At 39.0% G+C, this 18,743-nt stretch overlaps 3 protein-coding genes across 5 annotated transcripts in view; 1 reads left to right on the plus strand and 2 right to left on the minus strand.

Annotated features, from left to right (window-relative positions):
• Positions 1-24: 24 nt before the first annotated feature.
• LOC147178756 (organic anion transporter 3) lies at positions 25-11,291 on the minus strand. The gene is made up of 10 exons (XM_086070351.1): positions 10,944-11,291; positions 8,171-8,268; positions 7,465-7,619; positions 5,614-5,782; positions 5,398-5,500; positions 5,202-5,329; positions 3,768-3,979; positions 2,453-2,561; positions 2,134-2,367; positions 25-214 (listed from the first exon to the last, which is right to left on the minus strand). The coding sequence occupies exons 1-10, from the start codon at positions 11,178-11,180 to the stop codon at positions 172-174; spliced, it is 1,488 nt and encodes a 495-aa protein (XP_085926477.1). The 5' UTR covers positions 11,181-11,291; the 3' UTR covers positions 25-171.
• A 536-nt stretch (positions 11,292-11,827) lies between these two features.
• Positions 11,828-17,397, minus strand: LOC147178757 (required for drug-induced death protein 1). Of its 2 annotated transcripts, XM_086070222.1 has the most exons (4): positions 17,383-17,397; positions 15,785-15,843; positions 15,090-15,356; positions 11,828-12,987 (listed from the first exon to the last, which is right to left on the minus strand). In XM_086070222.1, exons 3-4 carry the CDS (start codon positions 15,252-15,254, stop codon positions 12,853-12,855), a joined length of 300 nt encoding a protein of 99 aa, XP_085926348.1. In that variant the 5' UTR covers positions 15,255-15,356; positions 15,785-15,843; positions 17,383-17,397; the 3' UTR covers positions 11,828-12,852. The 2 variants fall into 2 exon arrangements, with proteins under 2 accessions (XP_085926348.1, XP_085926347.1); XM_086070221.1 differs by lacking the exon at positions 17,383-17,397 and having other exon boundaries at positions 15,090-15,301; positions 15,785-15,921.
• The window catches only part of lipt1 (lipoyltransferase 1), a 3,635-nt gene continuing 1,774 nt past the window's right edge, over positions 16,883-18,743 (plus strand). The window contains exons 1-3 of one of the 2 annotated variants that reach the window (XM_086070220.1): positions 16,883-16,935; positions 17,410-17,960; positions 18,275-18,496. In XM_086070220.1, the coding sequence (XP_085926346.1) occupies positions 17,432-17,960; positions 18,275-18,496 (751 nt within the window). In that variant the 5' untranslated portion in view covers positions 16,883-16,935; positions 17,410-17,431. Of the gene's footprint in view, positions 17,169-17,409; positions 17,961-18,274; positions 18,497-18,743 lie in introns of both variants that reach the window. The other variant, XM_086070219.1, reaches the window with a different exon arrangement.

Genomic DNA, 18,743 nt, shown 5'->3' on the forward strand with positions numbered 1-18,743 from the left:
TAATTCAGTGACAAATACGGCCGATCACCACCCGTACGTGTTGGTTTCTTATAAATAGGATAGTGTTTCAAGACTTAAATCAAACAAAGTACACAAATAAAAACAAACGTGGCTCATTAAAAAGGAAACATGGCTGTTTCACGCTGCCTGGGAGCTGTTGGTTGCTTGCCATCACTCTGGTGTGCCAACTACGACCATCTGGGGTTGCAGCTTCCTGGAAAAGATAGTAACGAGACTTTTTATCATTTACAATCTTCAAATGGTGTTGGTGATTTATTTTTATTTTTTATGTCACTCGATTAATAGATTTAATCCATTTATTTGGGGTTTTCATGTTTGATTTCAAAGTGATCTGTTTGTTTTTACCGTAGTTCAAAGCGTGTCCCTGTTAACATGCATCATAGTGCTTGTTTACAAACGCAGTAAGTGTAGAGACGTTGTCACTGTCTTTAATAACTTCCAGCGCCTCTAGCAACTATCTTCCCAAACGAGTGAATAGTAACTTTTATTCCTAAAAAACCGACAACGTGAGCCGAATGAGTAAGTCAGTTCTGTATGACAAGACAGGAGCTCGAGGAAAGGAAAACGTGGAGTCGGTGGGCACTGAATATTTCCATAGACATGGTGTGCTCATTTATGCGTTGCAAATTAAATCATTTAGCCACATGTTGGAAACTTTTGACCCAAGGTTAGTTTCCAAGCTGGAAATATTTTGCTGAGGCGAGGTCACCTTGCCACACCTATTCAACTCTACGCAAGATAAGAACGCCAGAGAACCGAAGGAGCGTGTCATCTTATGTTTACGCAAAACCAAATATGATAGGAAACAGCTAAGCCATGTAGCTTGATTGCTTATTTTATGATGAATTGTAGGACATTTCAAATAAAATGCTAGTTCATTAAGGATCATGTCTACATCTGGGCTCTTCTTAGGCAGCTCTTCCAAACAATTTATAATAAAGCTTTAGTAACGTTTTCTTTGGCATAAAGCAATTTTGTTTCATCGTGCACCTAAAAACACATGTAAAGTCATAATCCTTTTTTTACGCAATGGGACTACTTGCATGTCCTGCGCATGTGCAGACTTGATCCAATATGACACCTACAAAACAAACTGGTCGCGCAATTTGGTGTGAAGCGTTAGTAATTACTTGCTCCCAGTGAAGCGGAGAAAGCAAGTGGAAAATAAGTTTTAAGCTGTAAAAGGTTTCAGACTTTCATGGTTGCAAATGTATGTAATTTGACAACAGCAAGATGCTATTACAGCACTGCGGTCAGTGTTAGCCAAGGAGGGAGAAGTGAAGAGTGACATTTTCATCATGAAGATGTAATACTATTAAAATGGTTGAATTTAGTTTTAAAATAATCGAATTGCCATGTTTTACTCAACCAATACTGTGATTGCAAAATGTAATATGCAAATTGTCCCATCTATTTTTCTAACAAACACAAGCAATATGAATCTATTAAAAAAAAAAAAAAAACATTATCTTTTTTTTGGGAGGATCCTATAGGGTAAGCTTAGCTTACGCTAAAATAAAGGCAAATGAGCCATGAAAGAATATTAAAGATTGTTTGTTTCTATCTACTTAAAAAAAAAAGTTAACTTGCTTAACACTTGCAGTCTTGTAAACGTTCGCTACGACGTCAGAAAATTATGTGGCGTTATCAAGTCAGTAAATCAAGTCGGATGACAACAATAATGCAAACAAATCTGTGGCTTTGTCACTTCAACTATTCATGTTTCATGAAATGTTAATATATTAACATGAGGACTGCACTTAAGCACTGAACCCTTTCTAGACACTATATAAATAAAACATACACACGGTGTATATAAGAAATAAAGCATTCCGGAATAACCTAAATTAATAAATTATAATAAATGATTTATATTCTTACCAAGTACAGTATTAGAATTAAGGTGAAATAAGTTGAAAAGTTGAAAAATATATACGTTTTTAAAGTATAAATAAACTACTTTAATCCAAACGCTAAAACATTTTATGTCACTGTTTTAACTCAATAAGCCGTGCTCTGTTGTTAATTGTGCGTGGGTGCCCTCTAGCGGTTGTGTGGTTTAGTTGGCTTGTGCCTCAGACTGCCTTTGCTGTGACCCTTCTGTGTGCTCACCTCATCCTTACGAGGGAATGCTGAGCTGGCCTGACACAGTCGTCCACAGAGTCAGGAAGCGGGGTGCCGCTCGTCTCCGGAAGCAGTAGACACAATCCGCAGCCTATGATTGGCCCGCTGCTGTATATGAGCATGGCGGCCAGTGAGACGGCTTCTCCGGGGTTGGGCGGGAACAGAGTGCTAACCAGACAACCGAGCCGGAAACACAAGTTGACCAGTGAAATGCAACGCTGCCTTCAGGTAGAATACACAAGACGTTAAAATGAGTCATGGGCTTCTGGGGATTGGTGCCAGCCGTCCATTGTAACAGTCACCTGACCTGACCACTGTGGGAAACAGCTCGATGCTGTACAGAGCCAAGATGTAGATTGTCGCCAGCATGCAGAATTTGCCCAGCAGTGCCAAACTCATCACTAGCAATGCGTCACCTGCGACAGACATGGGGAATCCGAGTGTCTGTGTTACGTATTGTGTGCTGTAGCCCACATGAAAGATCATCACTGAATCACAATAATATTAGTCATTCTTCACAGAGGATAATGAAAGAATATTAGGTGTGTGCCCAAAAATCTATTCTCTTTAGTACGATTCAGAATTTATTTTAAATGTCCCAAAATCGATTTTATTTAAAATATTTTATACTGTCTTGCCTTTGTCTGTGTGCCTTTATTTGTATACCCGATTTGGCCACTTAGGGGCAGTGTGGTTCCCCGCGGTTTAATACACTGTTAAATTGTAGCCACATTAGAGAGTACAAGGAAAAATTTACGATCAAGTTATTCCAATAAATGTTTTTTTTTTCAACGTGGAGCCATTTTTCTGAGTGATAAAAGTGCCGCGATTATCGCGCTAATTAGCATTAGTGAGTCAGACTGGAGTAGATCATTACGATTCCTTGCACATCTATCGATTGAAGCAAAAACCATTGTCAATCAAATCATTTTGAATCAAAAATCTTTCTTAATTGAAAATCAATTCTGAATCGAATCGCAGACCCAAAAATCGGAATCGAATCGTGAGACATTCAAAGATTCCCACCCCTAAAGAATATGTCTATGGCTAATATTGTCTGTATTGCTTCACGTTTAGCATTCAAATATCTCACACGTATCACATCTATGCTAGTCTGTGGCATTACACAATGTGCAAGTCAAAAAGACTTAACTCAAGCAAAACGATGTGAATGTTTTAAATTATAATAGTTCTCTTTGTTTTAGTTGGACAACAAACTTCAACAGATGGTAGCAATAAACTTTTTTGAAGCGAGTTGAGCTCACATTCACCATATAGCTAGCGAGTCTACATTTCTTGACAATAATATGTTATATGTCACCTCTCTAGTCTAAACATAACATTCGGATTAATATTATATTTGTGGAATATGAGTTATGCAGCAAAATCCAGCCATTTGTATCCATCTCAGGGGGCGGACATTTTGCCACTTGCTGTTGACTGAAGATGGCATCACAGTTGCTCAGGGCTCAGGTAACGACCAATCACAGCGCGCCAGTTTTCTGAAGCTGAGCTGTGATTGGTTGTTACCATATTCCACTCACACAATATTTTAACCAGAATACCATATTTAGACTAATTTAGGCACAGACTGAGCGAGCAGTTATTTGTCAAAGCCTCACACTGGTATCTGGACAGCAGCAAGGACAGAAAGCAGGCAGTGCCGCTCAGGAACAGAGTCAGCATGCTGATCGGACGCCGATCAAGGCGGATGAGTGGGATGAGCAGACAGGGAGCCTCTGAAAGACCGGAGAAGAACTGGGCCGAGTAGACGTTCACGCCGAAGGAGCCGATGTTCAAACAGATGGCGTAGTATGTCAGCGCGGACGCAGCACTGTCCAATCACAACACAGATCAGAATTGTACTCAGGAAGGACCGACGAGAGACCTGCAATACAACACTCAGGGCATCATCATGCGTGAGTATACGGCGACTACTAGGCAATGCTACACTTCAAAGTAAATGACAAATCCTTGGGTTGATCCACCTTTGCAGGGATGGGGGCATCAGTTATACACAGATTTTCCACCTACTGTATGACTCAGGCTTGGGGAGTAACGGAATACATGCACCGCCGTTACGTAATCAGATTGCTTTTTTTTTTTAAACTGTATTCCATTACAGTTACAAGAAAAAACATGTAATCAGATTACAGGTACATTTATTAAAAATGGGGATTACTTCGAGGGATTACAATTTCTGCGATGAGAGAGAGGGCGAGAGCGAGAGCGGGACCGTTGCTACATGTCGGGGAGGTGGGAACGAACGAACTGACGAGTCGTGTCCTCCACACGTGGGCAGTTTGAAAAAGCTTCACGGACGGGAGGAGGAAATGCCGACCGGTATTCACTGGAACTTACTCGGAGCGAAAGTTTGAGCTAAGAGTCCGGCGGCATGCTACGCGCTGTAGCTTCTTGCTAGCTAGCCCGCTAGCCTACAACCATAATGTGAGTTACACCTTCCAAACAAATCTTCCTCCCACCAATTCACTATTTAAACATCATATACTACATATACACGGCTAAACTCGTGACTGGGATCAAATCCTCATTGGATGACTATCTATCTATCTATCTATCTATCTATCTATCCATCTATCTATCTATCTATCTATGAGGTGTGGTTGCTTTCAGTGACAGTTTGAAAACAGCATATGGCCTTCAATCAATCAATCAATCAATAGCCTACATGCTTTTTAATTACACGTGGATTTTTGCTACTTGTAGGCTGCCCGGGTCCCTATCACCCGCAAATAGCAGGGGCACATTGTATAGAATATATATTGTGGTGATATTTATTTTTATTTTGTCTTCATGAGCTTACTCAATATTGGAGTAATCCAAAAGTAATACAGTTACATTAATTTAATATTATGGTACTTGGATTACATTACCAACTACATTTTTCAGCAGGTAACTTGTAACTAATGATTACATTTGAAAAGAAACCCTCCCAACCCATGAGCCAGAACTTTGGCGCCATCTTGTGGCATTTTACAGCATTACAGAAAGCGCACAAACTGTGATGGCTTGACTGTATGAAAACGATGCGTTACCCCAGATAGCTCATGATTGACAGCCGCAGCAGGACAGTTGGATGTTTGAAGAGGAGGAGGTCATTTGGTGAATGGGCTTTCTGAATCTCAGTGGCATTTTGCTTCTCCAGCATGTCTGAGCCTAGAAGCTGCGTATACATGCAAGCAAATTATTCAGACAGCAGGATGTTCTGTTTGTGTCTGTGTCTGTGTGTACCGTGTCCACACACTGCTTGTCTGCCGCACTCCCGCTACAGTAGCGGTATAGAACATCCGTCCTCCCCATTAACACCAACCAACTGGGTGACTCTGGCAGTGAACTGCGTGGACAAACACAAATACACCTGAGAAGGAGAATTGATCAAGCAGTTGGACAGAAAGACACTGCAGGTGAATGGACAGCGTACAGACACATGCGCAGGCGAGGACGGACCGGTACAGTGGCAGGCAGATGAACTGCGGCACGGCCAGAGACAGGTGAAGCTGTGTCAAAGTGGGACTAAGCCAGGCCAGCAGAGCTCCGCCCATTGTCCCGAGACTGAAGCAGAAGCCCAAAAAGGCGGGCGGCCAGAGGCGAGCGGAGGGGGCGGTCCACTCCACGGCTGCAATGCCCAAGCACAGAATGATACGCTCATCAAAAGCCGGGAGCATTGATTTTCATCAAAAGCGAGCCTTAATATTATTATGTTAGACCACCAAGGCCATTTTCTGCAATTGTTTTTTCTATTGAAAGTTTTTTTGTTTGTTTGTTTTTTACAAAAAAAGTATTTAAATGAGTTTCAATGTGTTTGGATTAGTAAAGTCTCAACGTAACAGTGTGTAGAATTTAGTGCCATCTAGTGGTGAACTAATATAATGAAAATTACCTAAGTTCAAAGCGTGGACATGACTTACGGTGCCTCAGAGAGACCACACTTTGCAAGCCTACCGCCAATTACTATGTTCCCCAAGTTCTTCTCATTTAGGTATCCATAGCAGGAAGTTAGCGGCAAAACATGCAATATAATTAGTAGGGGTGGGAATCTTTGAATGTCTCACGATTCGATTCCGATTCCGATTTTTGGGCCTACGATTCGATTCAGAATCAAATTTCGATTAAGAACGATTTTTGATTCAAAATGTTTGATTGACAATGATTTTTGCTTCAATCTATAGATGTGCAAGGAATTGTAATGATCTACTCCAGTCTGACTCGCTAATGCTAATTAGCGCGCTACTCTCTGCACTTTTATCACTCAAAAGAACGGCTCCACACTGCAAAAAAACAAAACAACTTTTATTGGAATAACTTGATCGTGACTTTTTTCTTCTGCTCTCTAATGTGGCTACGACTTAACAGTGTATTAGACCGCGTGGAACCACACTGCCCCTAAGTGGCCAAATCGGGTACAACATGAACAGTGCTCCAAATAAAGGCACACACAGACAAAGTTTAAAAAAAATTAAATAAAATCGATTTTGGGACATTTAAAATTTATTCTGAATCGTACTAAATGAGAATCGCGATTCTTATGAGAATAGATTTTTGGGCACACCCCTAATTATTAGCCATTACTAGACATACAGTTATATTTTTAAAAAAAAAAGTGTACGTTGATGTGATAGAACTTTTTTTGTGCATATTATTGAAGTAATTGTGGCTTTTAAAAATGAATGAACATTGGGAAAAAAATGTAAAATTTGTGGTTATTTAAAAATGGTTATTTAACATTATTTAACTTTAATGTGCAGTACATTTAATTAAGTCGTTGTAACGTTATTAATTTTTTCTCTTCCTATATCCCGATATTTAAGTACAGTCTTAAATGCTCAAACGAAGCATAATGTTACAGCGTCTTAAACTTTTTGGGGAATCCAGCACAGTACATTTGTTCAATACAGATCAGTTGTAGCATTGAATGGAATCTTTAAAAACAGTTTGTTTTTGTTTAAACATTTAATTTTGTCCAATTTATGTGCAATATATGTTATTGTTGTTATGTTATGTAAGTAGATCATTATTTACATTGCATACTTCATTTACAGATTTCCATGTTCCTGTATTTAAGCACAATGTTAGTAATGTTGGAAAGATGTTACAGTGACTTAGATTAAAATTAAATGTAAAGAAAGCTGGAACAGGCTCCGGTATGCCCGCGACCCTGGTGAGGATAAGCAGTTCCGATAATGGATGGATGGACTAATACTGCTAGTAAAGCACTAGATGTTAAGTAAATACAATTGTATAACCTCACTAGTAGTACTAGTAGTTGTCATTCTACTAGTATGTTGTTGTTGTTTTTACCCAGACTGAAGGAGCAGTTGTTGATACAGCAGCAGCAAATGCCAGTCAGACAACGAAGAGCAAGGAACAGGAGCGGCTGCGGGAGGACAGTGGGCACCAGGCCACACAGAGCCTGCACCCACACGCACAACAGCAGCACCGGACGCTTCCCGTACCTGCACACGCAAAGACAAAAAAAGTTGTTGAGTGCAATTTTTGTTGTAAAACAGAAAATGGCAAAAACATATTTGGTGACGTTTGTGGGGAGGATGGAACAAATTATTTACATTTCAATTCATTTCGATGGGGAAAGATGATTTGAGATACTAATCTGGTCATGGAAGGAATTAAGCTCTTTATCTCAAGGCACCACTGTACTTCGTTACCGTACTTAAGATTTTTCAAGTCTCTGTATTTGACTATTTACTTTTCTGACAACTTTTACTTCCTACCGTACATTTGAAAACAGACATCTTTCTGTACGGTGGTGGCTTGAAATAAGTCTTTATTATTCCGTGACTATGCTCGTATTTTAAAACACACATTATCATTATTATTGTTCCCTTTTGAAATGCACGGAAATGCAATTAATCAGTTCCAGCCCACACAAAACAAACAAATTATTTTTATCAACATGTTTTTAATTTGAAATAATTAAATACAGTACCTTTACTTCTACTTAGGTACAACGTATGATTACTTTTGCCACCTCTGGTGAGAATTGTACCTGTCAGACAGAGCTCCGCCCACTAGTGATCCAAGCAGCTGACCCACCATGTAGACCGTTTGGCCGTAGGACAACCATGCAGTCCAACCACACACTGACTGACACGCACAAGAAACAAACGGTCAATCTTTATTTGCAACAATGGATTATACTCATCAATTTGTGTATGGATGTGTATTTGTGGCGAACACCCAAACACAATGAACCCCTCATACTCCTATAGCCCCTCATAGATATGATTGAACTAAGCTCAATAAAAATATAAACGCAACACTTTAGTTTTGGCTCCCATTTTTATGATGAGCTCAAAGATGTAAAACTTCTTCCACGTACACAATATTACAATTTTTCCTCACAAACCAGTCTAAATCTGTGATAGTGAGCACTTCTTCTGAAAGGTGCAGGGTTTTTTTTTGGGGGGGGGGGCACGAAACTGCACCTTTCAGAGTGGCCTTTTATTGTGGGCAGTCTAAGGCACACCTGTGCACTGTTGTGTATGTGGAAGAAAGTTTAGATCTTTGAGTTCATCTCGTAAAAATAGTGGGAGCAAAAAAAAAGTGTTGTTGTTTATATTTTTGTTGAGTATAATTCAAATCAAGTGTTATGGACCATGGTGATAAAAGTTGCAGATTTTCCATTATAGTTTGTTTTTATTTTGTCTTGACTTTTTTTTTTTACACAGTTAGTTTGAATGAGTTTTTACTGTGGGTTTTGTAAGTTTAGATTTTTTTTTAAATATGCTTCATTTTTATTAGTTTTAGTGTTAGTTTTATTTTTACTTATATATTGAATATAAGTGTAGTATTTAAAATAAACCCTGAAAATTCAGATTTTTTTTTTAATGATAATTTTTTGCTATAATTTTAGTAAATTTTTGTTTGATGAACGTAAAATGCACAGTAGTTACAGTTAATTATCTTTCCATTATCGTTTTTTATTTTATTTTATTTAATGAAGAAAAATGTTTTCTTTTTTTCAATTTTAGTTTTAGTTATTCCAATAGTTTTCGTGAACTATAATAACATAGTTCTGGACCCGACAGAGCAGTTTTCAACTTCAGAGGAATTCAACTCTGAACTTTATAGACTAAATAGCTTTAAGAAATACCCCCCTGGTTATCTCTCTCTGGGCGCAGAAATTATCCCCGAAAAATCACTGATCTAAAAATTTTAATTTGATGTGGTATCTCATTTGATTAATTTCCCCTAACAATCTTTTGTTACTTGTTACTTCACAAAAAAATTGTTAGTTGATGCAAGCCTGAATTGTGGTCATAGTACACAAAGTACAGCAATAGTGCTTGAGTTGTTTGTTAACTCCTAATGGGTTTTACTGCTGCCAATCAATTATTTATGTATTTATGTACTTTTTTTTTTATAAATAATTTTTTAAATATTTATTTATTTATTTATTTTATTTTTTATTTATTTTTTTAATTTTATTTTAATAACTTTCATCAAACTTGTATGTGCAATACATTCCAATTGAATAATTATTTAAGAGTAGATTAATTAAACTGCAGAATGTTTACAATATCAAATATACCGAGGGGTCCCACACTACAGTATTTTAAAATTATTCATCATGGTGATACTTGGAGAGAAAGTATTTTTTTTTTAAGTGTACCTACTATGGAAGCGTATTGCATTCACTTGGGGGGGAGTCCTCTTTTTCTCATTTTTGGTGAGTTTTTTTTTTTGAGTATTTTTTTCTGTTTTATAAAATTATTTTCCTCAGTTTTTCTGCATCATTTTTTTTCCTGTTTTTCTGAGTAATTTTTCCCTGTTTTATAAAATAATAATTTTTCTGTTTTTCTGAATATTTTTTTTAAAAGGGTTTCCCCTCAGAGATTAGAGAACAAACCACAATACAGTATAAAACATTCATTCATTTGAGAGCCAGTAAGAAAACATTGTCACTTGGAGTTCAGAGGTAAAAAAAAAAAAATACTATAATATTTTTTTCCTGTTTTAAAAAAACAAACAAACTGTTTTTCTGAGTTATTTTTCCTCCTGTTTTTCTGAATAATTTTTTTCAGCCTGTTTTTCTGAATATTTTCTTGACAGAAAAAAATTATTCAGAAAAACAGACAATAAAAAAAATACTCAAAAAAACAAAGCACCCCCCCAAAATTAGTCAAAAAAACTGGATTTTTTTTTTCAAGTGAATGCAATACGCTTTCGTACAGTGCAACTGTAAAAAAATAATACAAATAAATTGAAAACCTCTGTGCTAGACCTAGACCGTTAAGTGCCTCTCATGCTTACATAAAGTCAAGTGACAAATATTGGCATAAAAATGTTCCCCGTCTAACCTCAAATTTTAAATAAATTTATGTTAAGTCAAAACATTAAAAATGCTCGTTTGGTTATCATGAGCTTGTTGAGGCAGCCATTATGTTTAACGCAGGGGTGCTCAAGTTCGGTCCTCGAGAGCCCCTATCCAGACTATTTTCCATGTTTCTCTCCACTAACACACCTGATTCATGATCAGGATCATTAACAGGCTTCTGCAAAGCTTGCTAATTAGCTGATCATTAGATTCAGCTGTGCTTGAGCACCCCTGGTTTAACGTGATGGCAATGCTAACGCGTGCTAGCTAACTCGGCTCACTAAATAACACAGAAATCTCTAGATACACTACTGAAATAACTTAAATACAAACTAACAAAATGAAATGCGTAAAAACATAATCAAAACATTAACTCGTTTTAAAATAGCTCGAGTACGCTTAATGTGAGAATTTTAGACGTTTCTTCTAAAATTTCACTCACGTCTCGGTCGCCGCTTTGAGTCATCCAATCATATTCGTCTTCCGAACGTTCCACGACCTCTGATTGGTTTCGCAGTACCGTTCTCCCGCGTGTTGTTCCCGAATCGCTTGTGACGTTGCCATGGTGACAGTTCACCTTGGCCACCTCAGCCATGAAAATGTCGAGGAAGAAGAGGAATGAGTTGAAGAAAAAGGCGAGCGACAAACGCCAGAAGACGGACAGCTGAAGCGGACACATGGCGCTGTTCCCTTCTGGAGCTTTTTCATTCCCGCGCTGTGGACTTCAATAACCCGGCGCCATGTTGACTCCCCCAGCCAAAGGTCCGTCGTTGGGACTTAGAACCCTTGTGACCTGTCAGCATTTCCTTTTAAACTTTAACATGAGCTAGTCTTGATCGCCCTCTACGCATTATAAAGAAAGCATGGAGGAGGGCCAGGAAATGTACGTCTATGCTCGGGGCTAAAAACATTGGTGGACAAGGAATGACACCCGCTACTCCTCCCTCCCTCCTTCCTGACAGTGTCTGTGCAAAAGTCAGTTCTTCTTGAGGTGTTTTGCTGGCCTTGAAGGCCTTGATCTTTGAGCTAGCTAGCGTAATTCTGATATTAAACAGCAGCCTGCAAATTGAAAATTTCATAAAGATTAGTGTGATTGGTTGGTTAATTCTGATCACTGCCACAGCTGCACTTATAAGAGGGTATGCACACTTGTGCAACCACGTTATCTCATTCATTTAAAATCCCCTCTCCAAATTCCTCTTTTTTTTTCAGTTGCGTTGTGCAGGTTAAAAGTCACATTAATGGTGGCACATTGTCTACGTGAAGAATGGAAAAAAGCAGTTTCCTTTTTATGTGGCCGAAAAATGAGAGCGATTCAAAAATCAATCTTCTGCAGTAGCTTTAATGCTAGCACATCATGAAAAATAACATAAACGGGCTAATAAAGAGTCATGAGTCCGATATCGCGGTAGTTGGAACGGTAGCTAAAGAACTTACTGTAGATTTCAACACAATTGGTAGCAACAACAGACAGAGCATACAACAATTGACACATTATTCATTCTCTGAGAAAAAACAACAACTAATATTTCTTCAGCTTCGTAGCGATAGTCTTTTGTGTTTTGCCATTAAATCTGCGCTTAATACTGTATGTGGCCAATGTGTACACACTACGAGGAGCAGCAGGTGCCCACTGAATTAAGGCATGACATCATAATGCACAAACTAATTCTTAGCACATTACAACGATTTTTGCACCACTGTACTGTCTTAATATATCTATATATATATATATATATATTTATACCTTTGTAACAAAATACTTGATATACGGCAGCAACTGGCTGGCTCCTCAGGCCATTGAATCATGAAGTGTGCTTAAGCAATTACATATATGTTGTACACACTGAAGGCATTGTATGTTCTCTTAGCGTCTGTTAAGTAAATAATGACACGACATACTTAACTATTTATTCTTATTCTTATTAGTGTCATGGGTACGCTGGAGCTTCTTCCAGCTGACTTTGGGTGAGAGGCACGGTGCACCTTGGACTGTTTGACAGCTAATCACATATACACAAAAAAAATTATGAAAATGTCAAATTGAGCCTGTTTAGTTGACCACAAAGCTATTACTTGACTGCATTCTATAATTATGTGAATGTCAACAGGTAGAAAAAAAACGGTTGAATTGTACTTTCCGCCATCTAGTGGAAGAGCATTTAATTGTCCTACATGTCACTCTATGTCACAGGCATAAAGTAGATAGATCAACAAGAAAACAATTGCTGTGGCGTACAGGAAGTAAAATTCATGCAGGATAACAAAAACACACAAAAAAAACAAGTGACAATTCTAACTTCAAAGCATTTAACAGAAAGAGTCCCAATGAGGCTCCATCCACGGGCCCGTCATGCTTTACTGCTCGCTCCTCGTTGCTCCATCACTACGGCCACAGCTGACAACGGCGTAGAGAACGAGCCAGCCAGGCTCTGCAGGCCATGCACCAGGCAGCGCCAGCTGAAGCTGCAGGCCTTCTTGACATTCTGTCGAGCAAAACGGACTCGGGTGGTGAGTATGTTGAACTTCACTAAAGTATACCAGTGTTTCCCACAGATTTGAAATCTACTTGGGTGGGTGGGATGGCTGTTTGGACGGGAGGTGGGTCTCAGTCCTGTTACTACGTCTCCTCTCGGCTCACCATTCACAAGTGAGTGACGGCGAACTAATGTTACATGCGGTATATCCTGTCTCTATGTGTTTTTTTTTTCTTTTTAAATAGATTTTGAATAGATTTTCTAGAAAACTTATTGGGTGGTGGCCAATTTACTTGGGTGGCCCACCCAAGTATTAACATGGTGTGGGAAACACTGGTATACTTACTACATTTTTGTTGTTGTGGCGTTGTGAAATGTGTTTAAAGATGCTCTGCTGGCTTGGCACATCTATCATATCACTTTAAATGTTTGTCTTTATATCTTAGTGGGGACATCTCATTGACATAATGCATTTCCTAGCCCCTTACCCTAACCTCAACCATCACAACTTATTGCCTAAACCAGGGTTAGGCCAGGGATAGGCAAGTTTGGTCCTAAAAAGCCGCAGTCCTGCATGTTTTTGATGTCTCCGTCCTCGAACACAGCTGAGAGACTCCTGCAGAACATAATTATGAGCTGATGATTTGAAACACCTGGATTGGAGGCAGGAGACACCGAAAACATGCAGGACGGCGGCTCTCTAGGACCGAACTTGCCTATCCCTGGCCTAACCCTTACCCTAATCTCAACCAAAATCCAATTCAAACCTAAACTCTAAAACCAAGTCTTGACCCTCAAAAAGAGGTCTGAACTCGTGGGGTCTACTAAAATGTCCCCACAAGGACAAGTTGGTCCCCACAATGGTAGTTCAACCGGGGGGGGGGGGGGGGGGGCAGTATGGGCCCCATAATGGAGCAAAGACAAATGCACACACACACACACACACACACACACACACACACACACACACACACACACACACACACACACACACACACACACACACACACACACTGTATATGTTACTATATTACTTTTGTGCAAAATTAATAAAATATTTACTTATCACTGGCATTCCAATAATGCACAATGCAACCACACCTATTTTTATTTATATATATATATATATATATATAAAGGCAGCAGTCCCCAAACTTTTTCGTGCCACTTTCCATTTTCATATGAAGACATATTTTCAAGGACCGACAGAAACATATGAAAAGAAATTATTAAAAATATCACTCACTATTAGCAACACTTCAATGACAGTATGGCAGTAACGACACAGTGCAGAAAATTGCCAAGACGTTTGTTATTCTTTGATTAATAAAGTTCTTGTTAGCACACTGTTGTTGTCTGTGCATTAATTTGAAACATCAAATTGTGTAGCTGCCATTACTCCTCACTGCTGATAAGACTCTATTAAGGCTCGCGGTGATTAGGGTTAGCTTCAAGTCATTAGCTTTTGGCTAATGTCGGACTTGTGTGCTAGCTTCCACTGCGCATGTGTGAGATCTACTTTACAGTTTTGGAACATAGATCGCAATAATCTATCAAGTGTTTGTTTGTTTTAAACTGTTTGAGCAATATGAACTTCTTTTTTTTTTTTATTGGGAACAATCAGTGTTATGGGCGTAAAGAGCTAGGCAGCTAGTATATGATTGTTAGTCCGTAAAAATTGGCAGCTCTGCTACATTGAAAAATGTTCATTTAACAGTAATGTTAGCATTGTATTAGTTCACTATAAATTCACCATTGTTCTGTGTAATTTCATGGGAACTAATCTAATCCACTATGACCAATTTATTAGAAACCTTACCTGACTAAATCCATGCTGTTTTGCTTATGTGAGATAGTTTCACTGTTACACAGCTATTTGTTAAACCAATGTTACTTATTTATTTCATTACCATATTTATTGAGTTGAACAACAAACAGCAGTGCTCAGCACTCCACATTTTTGTTTACATTAGTACCAGAGTTAAATCAGAGCTTCTTATCCAGAGTCATTTGTATCTGTACTTCTACTAAAGTACAGAATAAATAATTTTATAGTTACGTTCGGGACATTATTAATATTAACATTCAACAAAAGTAGATTTTTCTCTTACTCTAATGTACTTCTTCCTCCTCTTCTTCCTCTTCTCCTTCCTCTTCAACCTTTCCTCTGGCGTCTCCTGGCTTCCTTCATCCTCGATCAAAGGTTCGTATTTATCTGGCAGTATGGCGAAATATACTTCCTTGGAAGTTTTCTGCTGCCTCCCCTCGACTCCCATCGATTGTCTTTGTGGCAAAGTTGTTTGTGTCTTCCTCAACGGAGGACCTTTGGTAGCGGGAAGTCCAACTTTATTAGTAGCCTGAGGCTGAAGCTCTGTTGGCTTTTAAATAAATGCAGGATTAGACAAAGAATGTACCCAAAAAAATTCTGTCTGACCTGCAACTCTTAACATTTTCTGAAAATCATTAAGCATTTATGGAGGAGCTTCTCTGTGTTTGTTTTACAGAATAAATACAAAAACCTGTCACTGAGTCAATAGGAATAGTATCTCTGTAGAAAACCTCCTACTTTACTGTGCTTCATTGAAAATAATCTGGTAACATCCAAATGCCGTAATCCTCCTTGAGGGTCTGAAATTTGCTGGCAAGTAAGAGCAAATAAGCAAGAGGAAATAAACCAACATAGCAAATTGTTTTGTGAAAAACAAATTCCTTCTTCTGCTTACGGCCAGACAATCAACTGTAGTTTCACAAACACAACTCTTATAAGTTATAAGTGTACAGTATATAAAACTTGAGACAGACTTACTGAAAACAATCTTGAGCGGTTTCCTTGTGGACCATGACCCCATGCGGTTGTGGGAGGAGCTGCTGACCAACAACATTTAAGTATAGTGTTTATTGTTTTTCAAGTGACCATTTGAAGCACAACTTGGACCTGCGGAATCATCACTTGATTTGATTTTCAGTTTGTCTACATAAGGTTTTTGTTTAGTTGTAACCTCATTATTCTTATGCAGTTACTGTAAGGAGGGAGGATTTAGTTAATTATCTTCCAAGTTCTGACTCATAGGGGCAATAATGGCACAGACAAAAAAAAAACATGCAGTACGGGCATAAGATCATTCAAAAAGTTTTTTTTAAATGTTTTGTATTAGTACAGATAGAGTAGCAGAGGTTGCAAAAGTTACCCTCTGCACTTAAATAGAACTACAGATGCTTGTCTAAAAGGTAAAAGTACAAGTACTGATTTATCCCCTGTTATGAAGTTAAAGTGAAAAAAAGTGCACTGTAATGTATTTTTCTTGAATGAAAGGCACAATTTTACCAGAATAAAGTTTGTCCTTAAATTCACTTGCTATGACTTCCTTCATTCAAGATCTACCTTAAGATCATGTTATTGCGACAATCATGAAAATGTTTTGACTTTATTGATTGAAACTCTTTTTTCCACATGGCGGACTATAACGTTTGTTCTAAGACACAGAGGTGCTGCAATATATATATATATATTTTTTTACATTTGATTAGAAAACAATTTTACATCCATCCAATCCATTTTCTGCACCATGTAACTTCACTAGGGTTGTAGATAAATTATTATTATTATTATTATTAATGGTTGTGTTTTATGTTTATGGGCGCTTAGGTGCTTCTTTGTTGACTCTTGATTCTTAACTTGAACTATGGAAGTATTTCACTGTATAAAACGAGAAGTACTAAAATAAGTCGACAAACACACACTAAATTGTTTTTTTTCTGTCATTTGTATTTTAGATCTTTTTCTTAAAGGTATTTATTTATGGAGTTTTTTTCCTCTCTCCAATGGTTTTATGAGATACAGACAGGTCCAAGTAAACCCATTTCGGTCGGAACAATTCGCTGAGCATCTGTATCTACACGTCACCTTAACAGTAACGGACAAAACCCACCGGTCGACAGTGACAACTTTTTGCCTAGGCACGTAAGAACCCGTGTTTGGTTTTATCAATACCCTCTTGTAGAAATACAAGTTTGCTGCTGTTTAGGGGAAGATGCTTGCAACACTATGTGTTTGTTTTCACTCTCCGAGTGCAGCGGTGCTAATGCTGGGCTACTCGGCAAGGACGAGTCAGTGACGTCATGTAGCAGCGCCGATGAAATACTACCAGCCATTTGAACATTTGTTTCATATCCTTGACATCTGTTTTAAGGTCCATGTACTACTTTGTCCTCACTAGTAAAACAATGATTGTGTAATGGTCTCATGGCTTTTCATATTGTATGCTGTTTGTTCCTAATAACGTAAACATTGAAATGTCTATCTAGCTATGTATCTACATTTGAGAAATTGTAAGCATTAATAATATAAATAACAACCCTACTCTGGACTGGCGAATCTTAACCACTACATTACAAACGGCTCACCTGTGTTCTCATTCCTTGCCACTCTAGAGCGCAACGCCATGTGGAGGTGATGGGCATTTTGTTACACATCAAAGGGACATTGCCTTGCCTCAGAGACTCCTTAAGGACAGGCACTTTTAAAACGTTCCGTGAGACGACTCGCACCTGCAGCACTCTGTTGACTGACAGCAGCAAGGGGGGGCTTGTCCTGTACTCCCAGTCAACCAATGTATATGAAAACCTTGCCCTGGAGGACTGGATCGAGGCCAACGTGGACCTGCAGCATCGCAACATTCTGTTGCTGTGGCACAACATGCCGGCCGTGGTAGTTGGACGACACCAGAATCCATGGAAGGAGTGCAACCTGTCGCTTATGAGACGCTCCGGAATATCTCTAGCCCGCAGGCGAAGTGGTGGAGGCACGGTCTTCCATGACCTAGGGAACCTGAACTTGACCTTCTTTGCTTCTAAGAAGGGGTACGATCGCCAGAGGAACCTGAAGGTCATCACTGAGGCCCTTAGACGTCTCCGGCCTGAACTGGAGGTCGAAGCCACCAAGAGGTTTGACATTTTCCTGAAGGGGCACTACAAAATCACAGGTAGGCGTTGTGAAATTCTGTGAATTTTCCAAGTTGGAAACTCCCCATGGGAATTAATGAACTTTTATGGTAATAAAGCAGGTCGGCTCTTAAAAGGAAACTTAATTGGGGGAAAATATATTTTAGCATAGGGCAGACTAAAACAACCAGATTTCATGTAGTAGTCGCTACCCCCCCACGAACATGACATCTATATGATTCGGGCATGTCATTTTACCAGAAAATCTACAGAAATGTTCCACAGGTGTTGCTGCCCTTGACTATTGTGGATCAAGGTGTATTTAGCCACACTAACATACTGTTGTTAACCCCAGGAAGTGCCTCTCGAATCAGCCGGAAGTCGTCCTACCATCATTGCACTCTGCTGCACTCGGCCAACCACGCCGCCCTCTCCCCCGTGTTGCACTCCTCCTGCCAGGGTGTGCACAGCAACGCCACGCCCAGTGTGCCCTCGCCTGTTGCCAACCTGGTGGACCATGACCCCACACTGACGTGGGAGATGCTACTGGATGCGTTGGCAGATCAGTACAGTGCAGGTACAGTGGAAGCTCGGTCCATGACCTTTGTCTCAAGACGCTGTAAGCCGAAATATTTGTGAAATAATTTCCAGACCACCACTACAAAAAGCGAAATCCACACAATAAAAATACCCTATTCGTACTCTCAGAACACATTTTTATAGCAATTACGGCAATTTAAACACACTTTTAAAACAATACAAACACATTTAAATACATATATCGCGAGAGAGCAAGAGCAATGGATAAGACAGAAATATTGTAC

The sequence above is a fragment of the Leptonotus elevatus genome, chromosome 2 (genome assembly GCF_054856555.1).
Source record: "Leptonotus elevatus isolate MCC_2025b chromosome 2, RoL_Lele_1.0, whole genome shotgun sequence".
In the NCBI taxonomy this organism is placed as follows: Eukaryota; Metazoa; Chordata; class Actinopteri; order Syngnathiformes; family Syngnathidae; genus Leptonotus; species Leptonotus elevatus.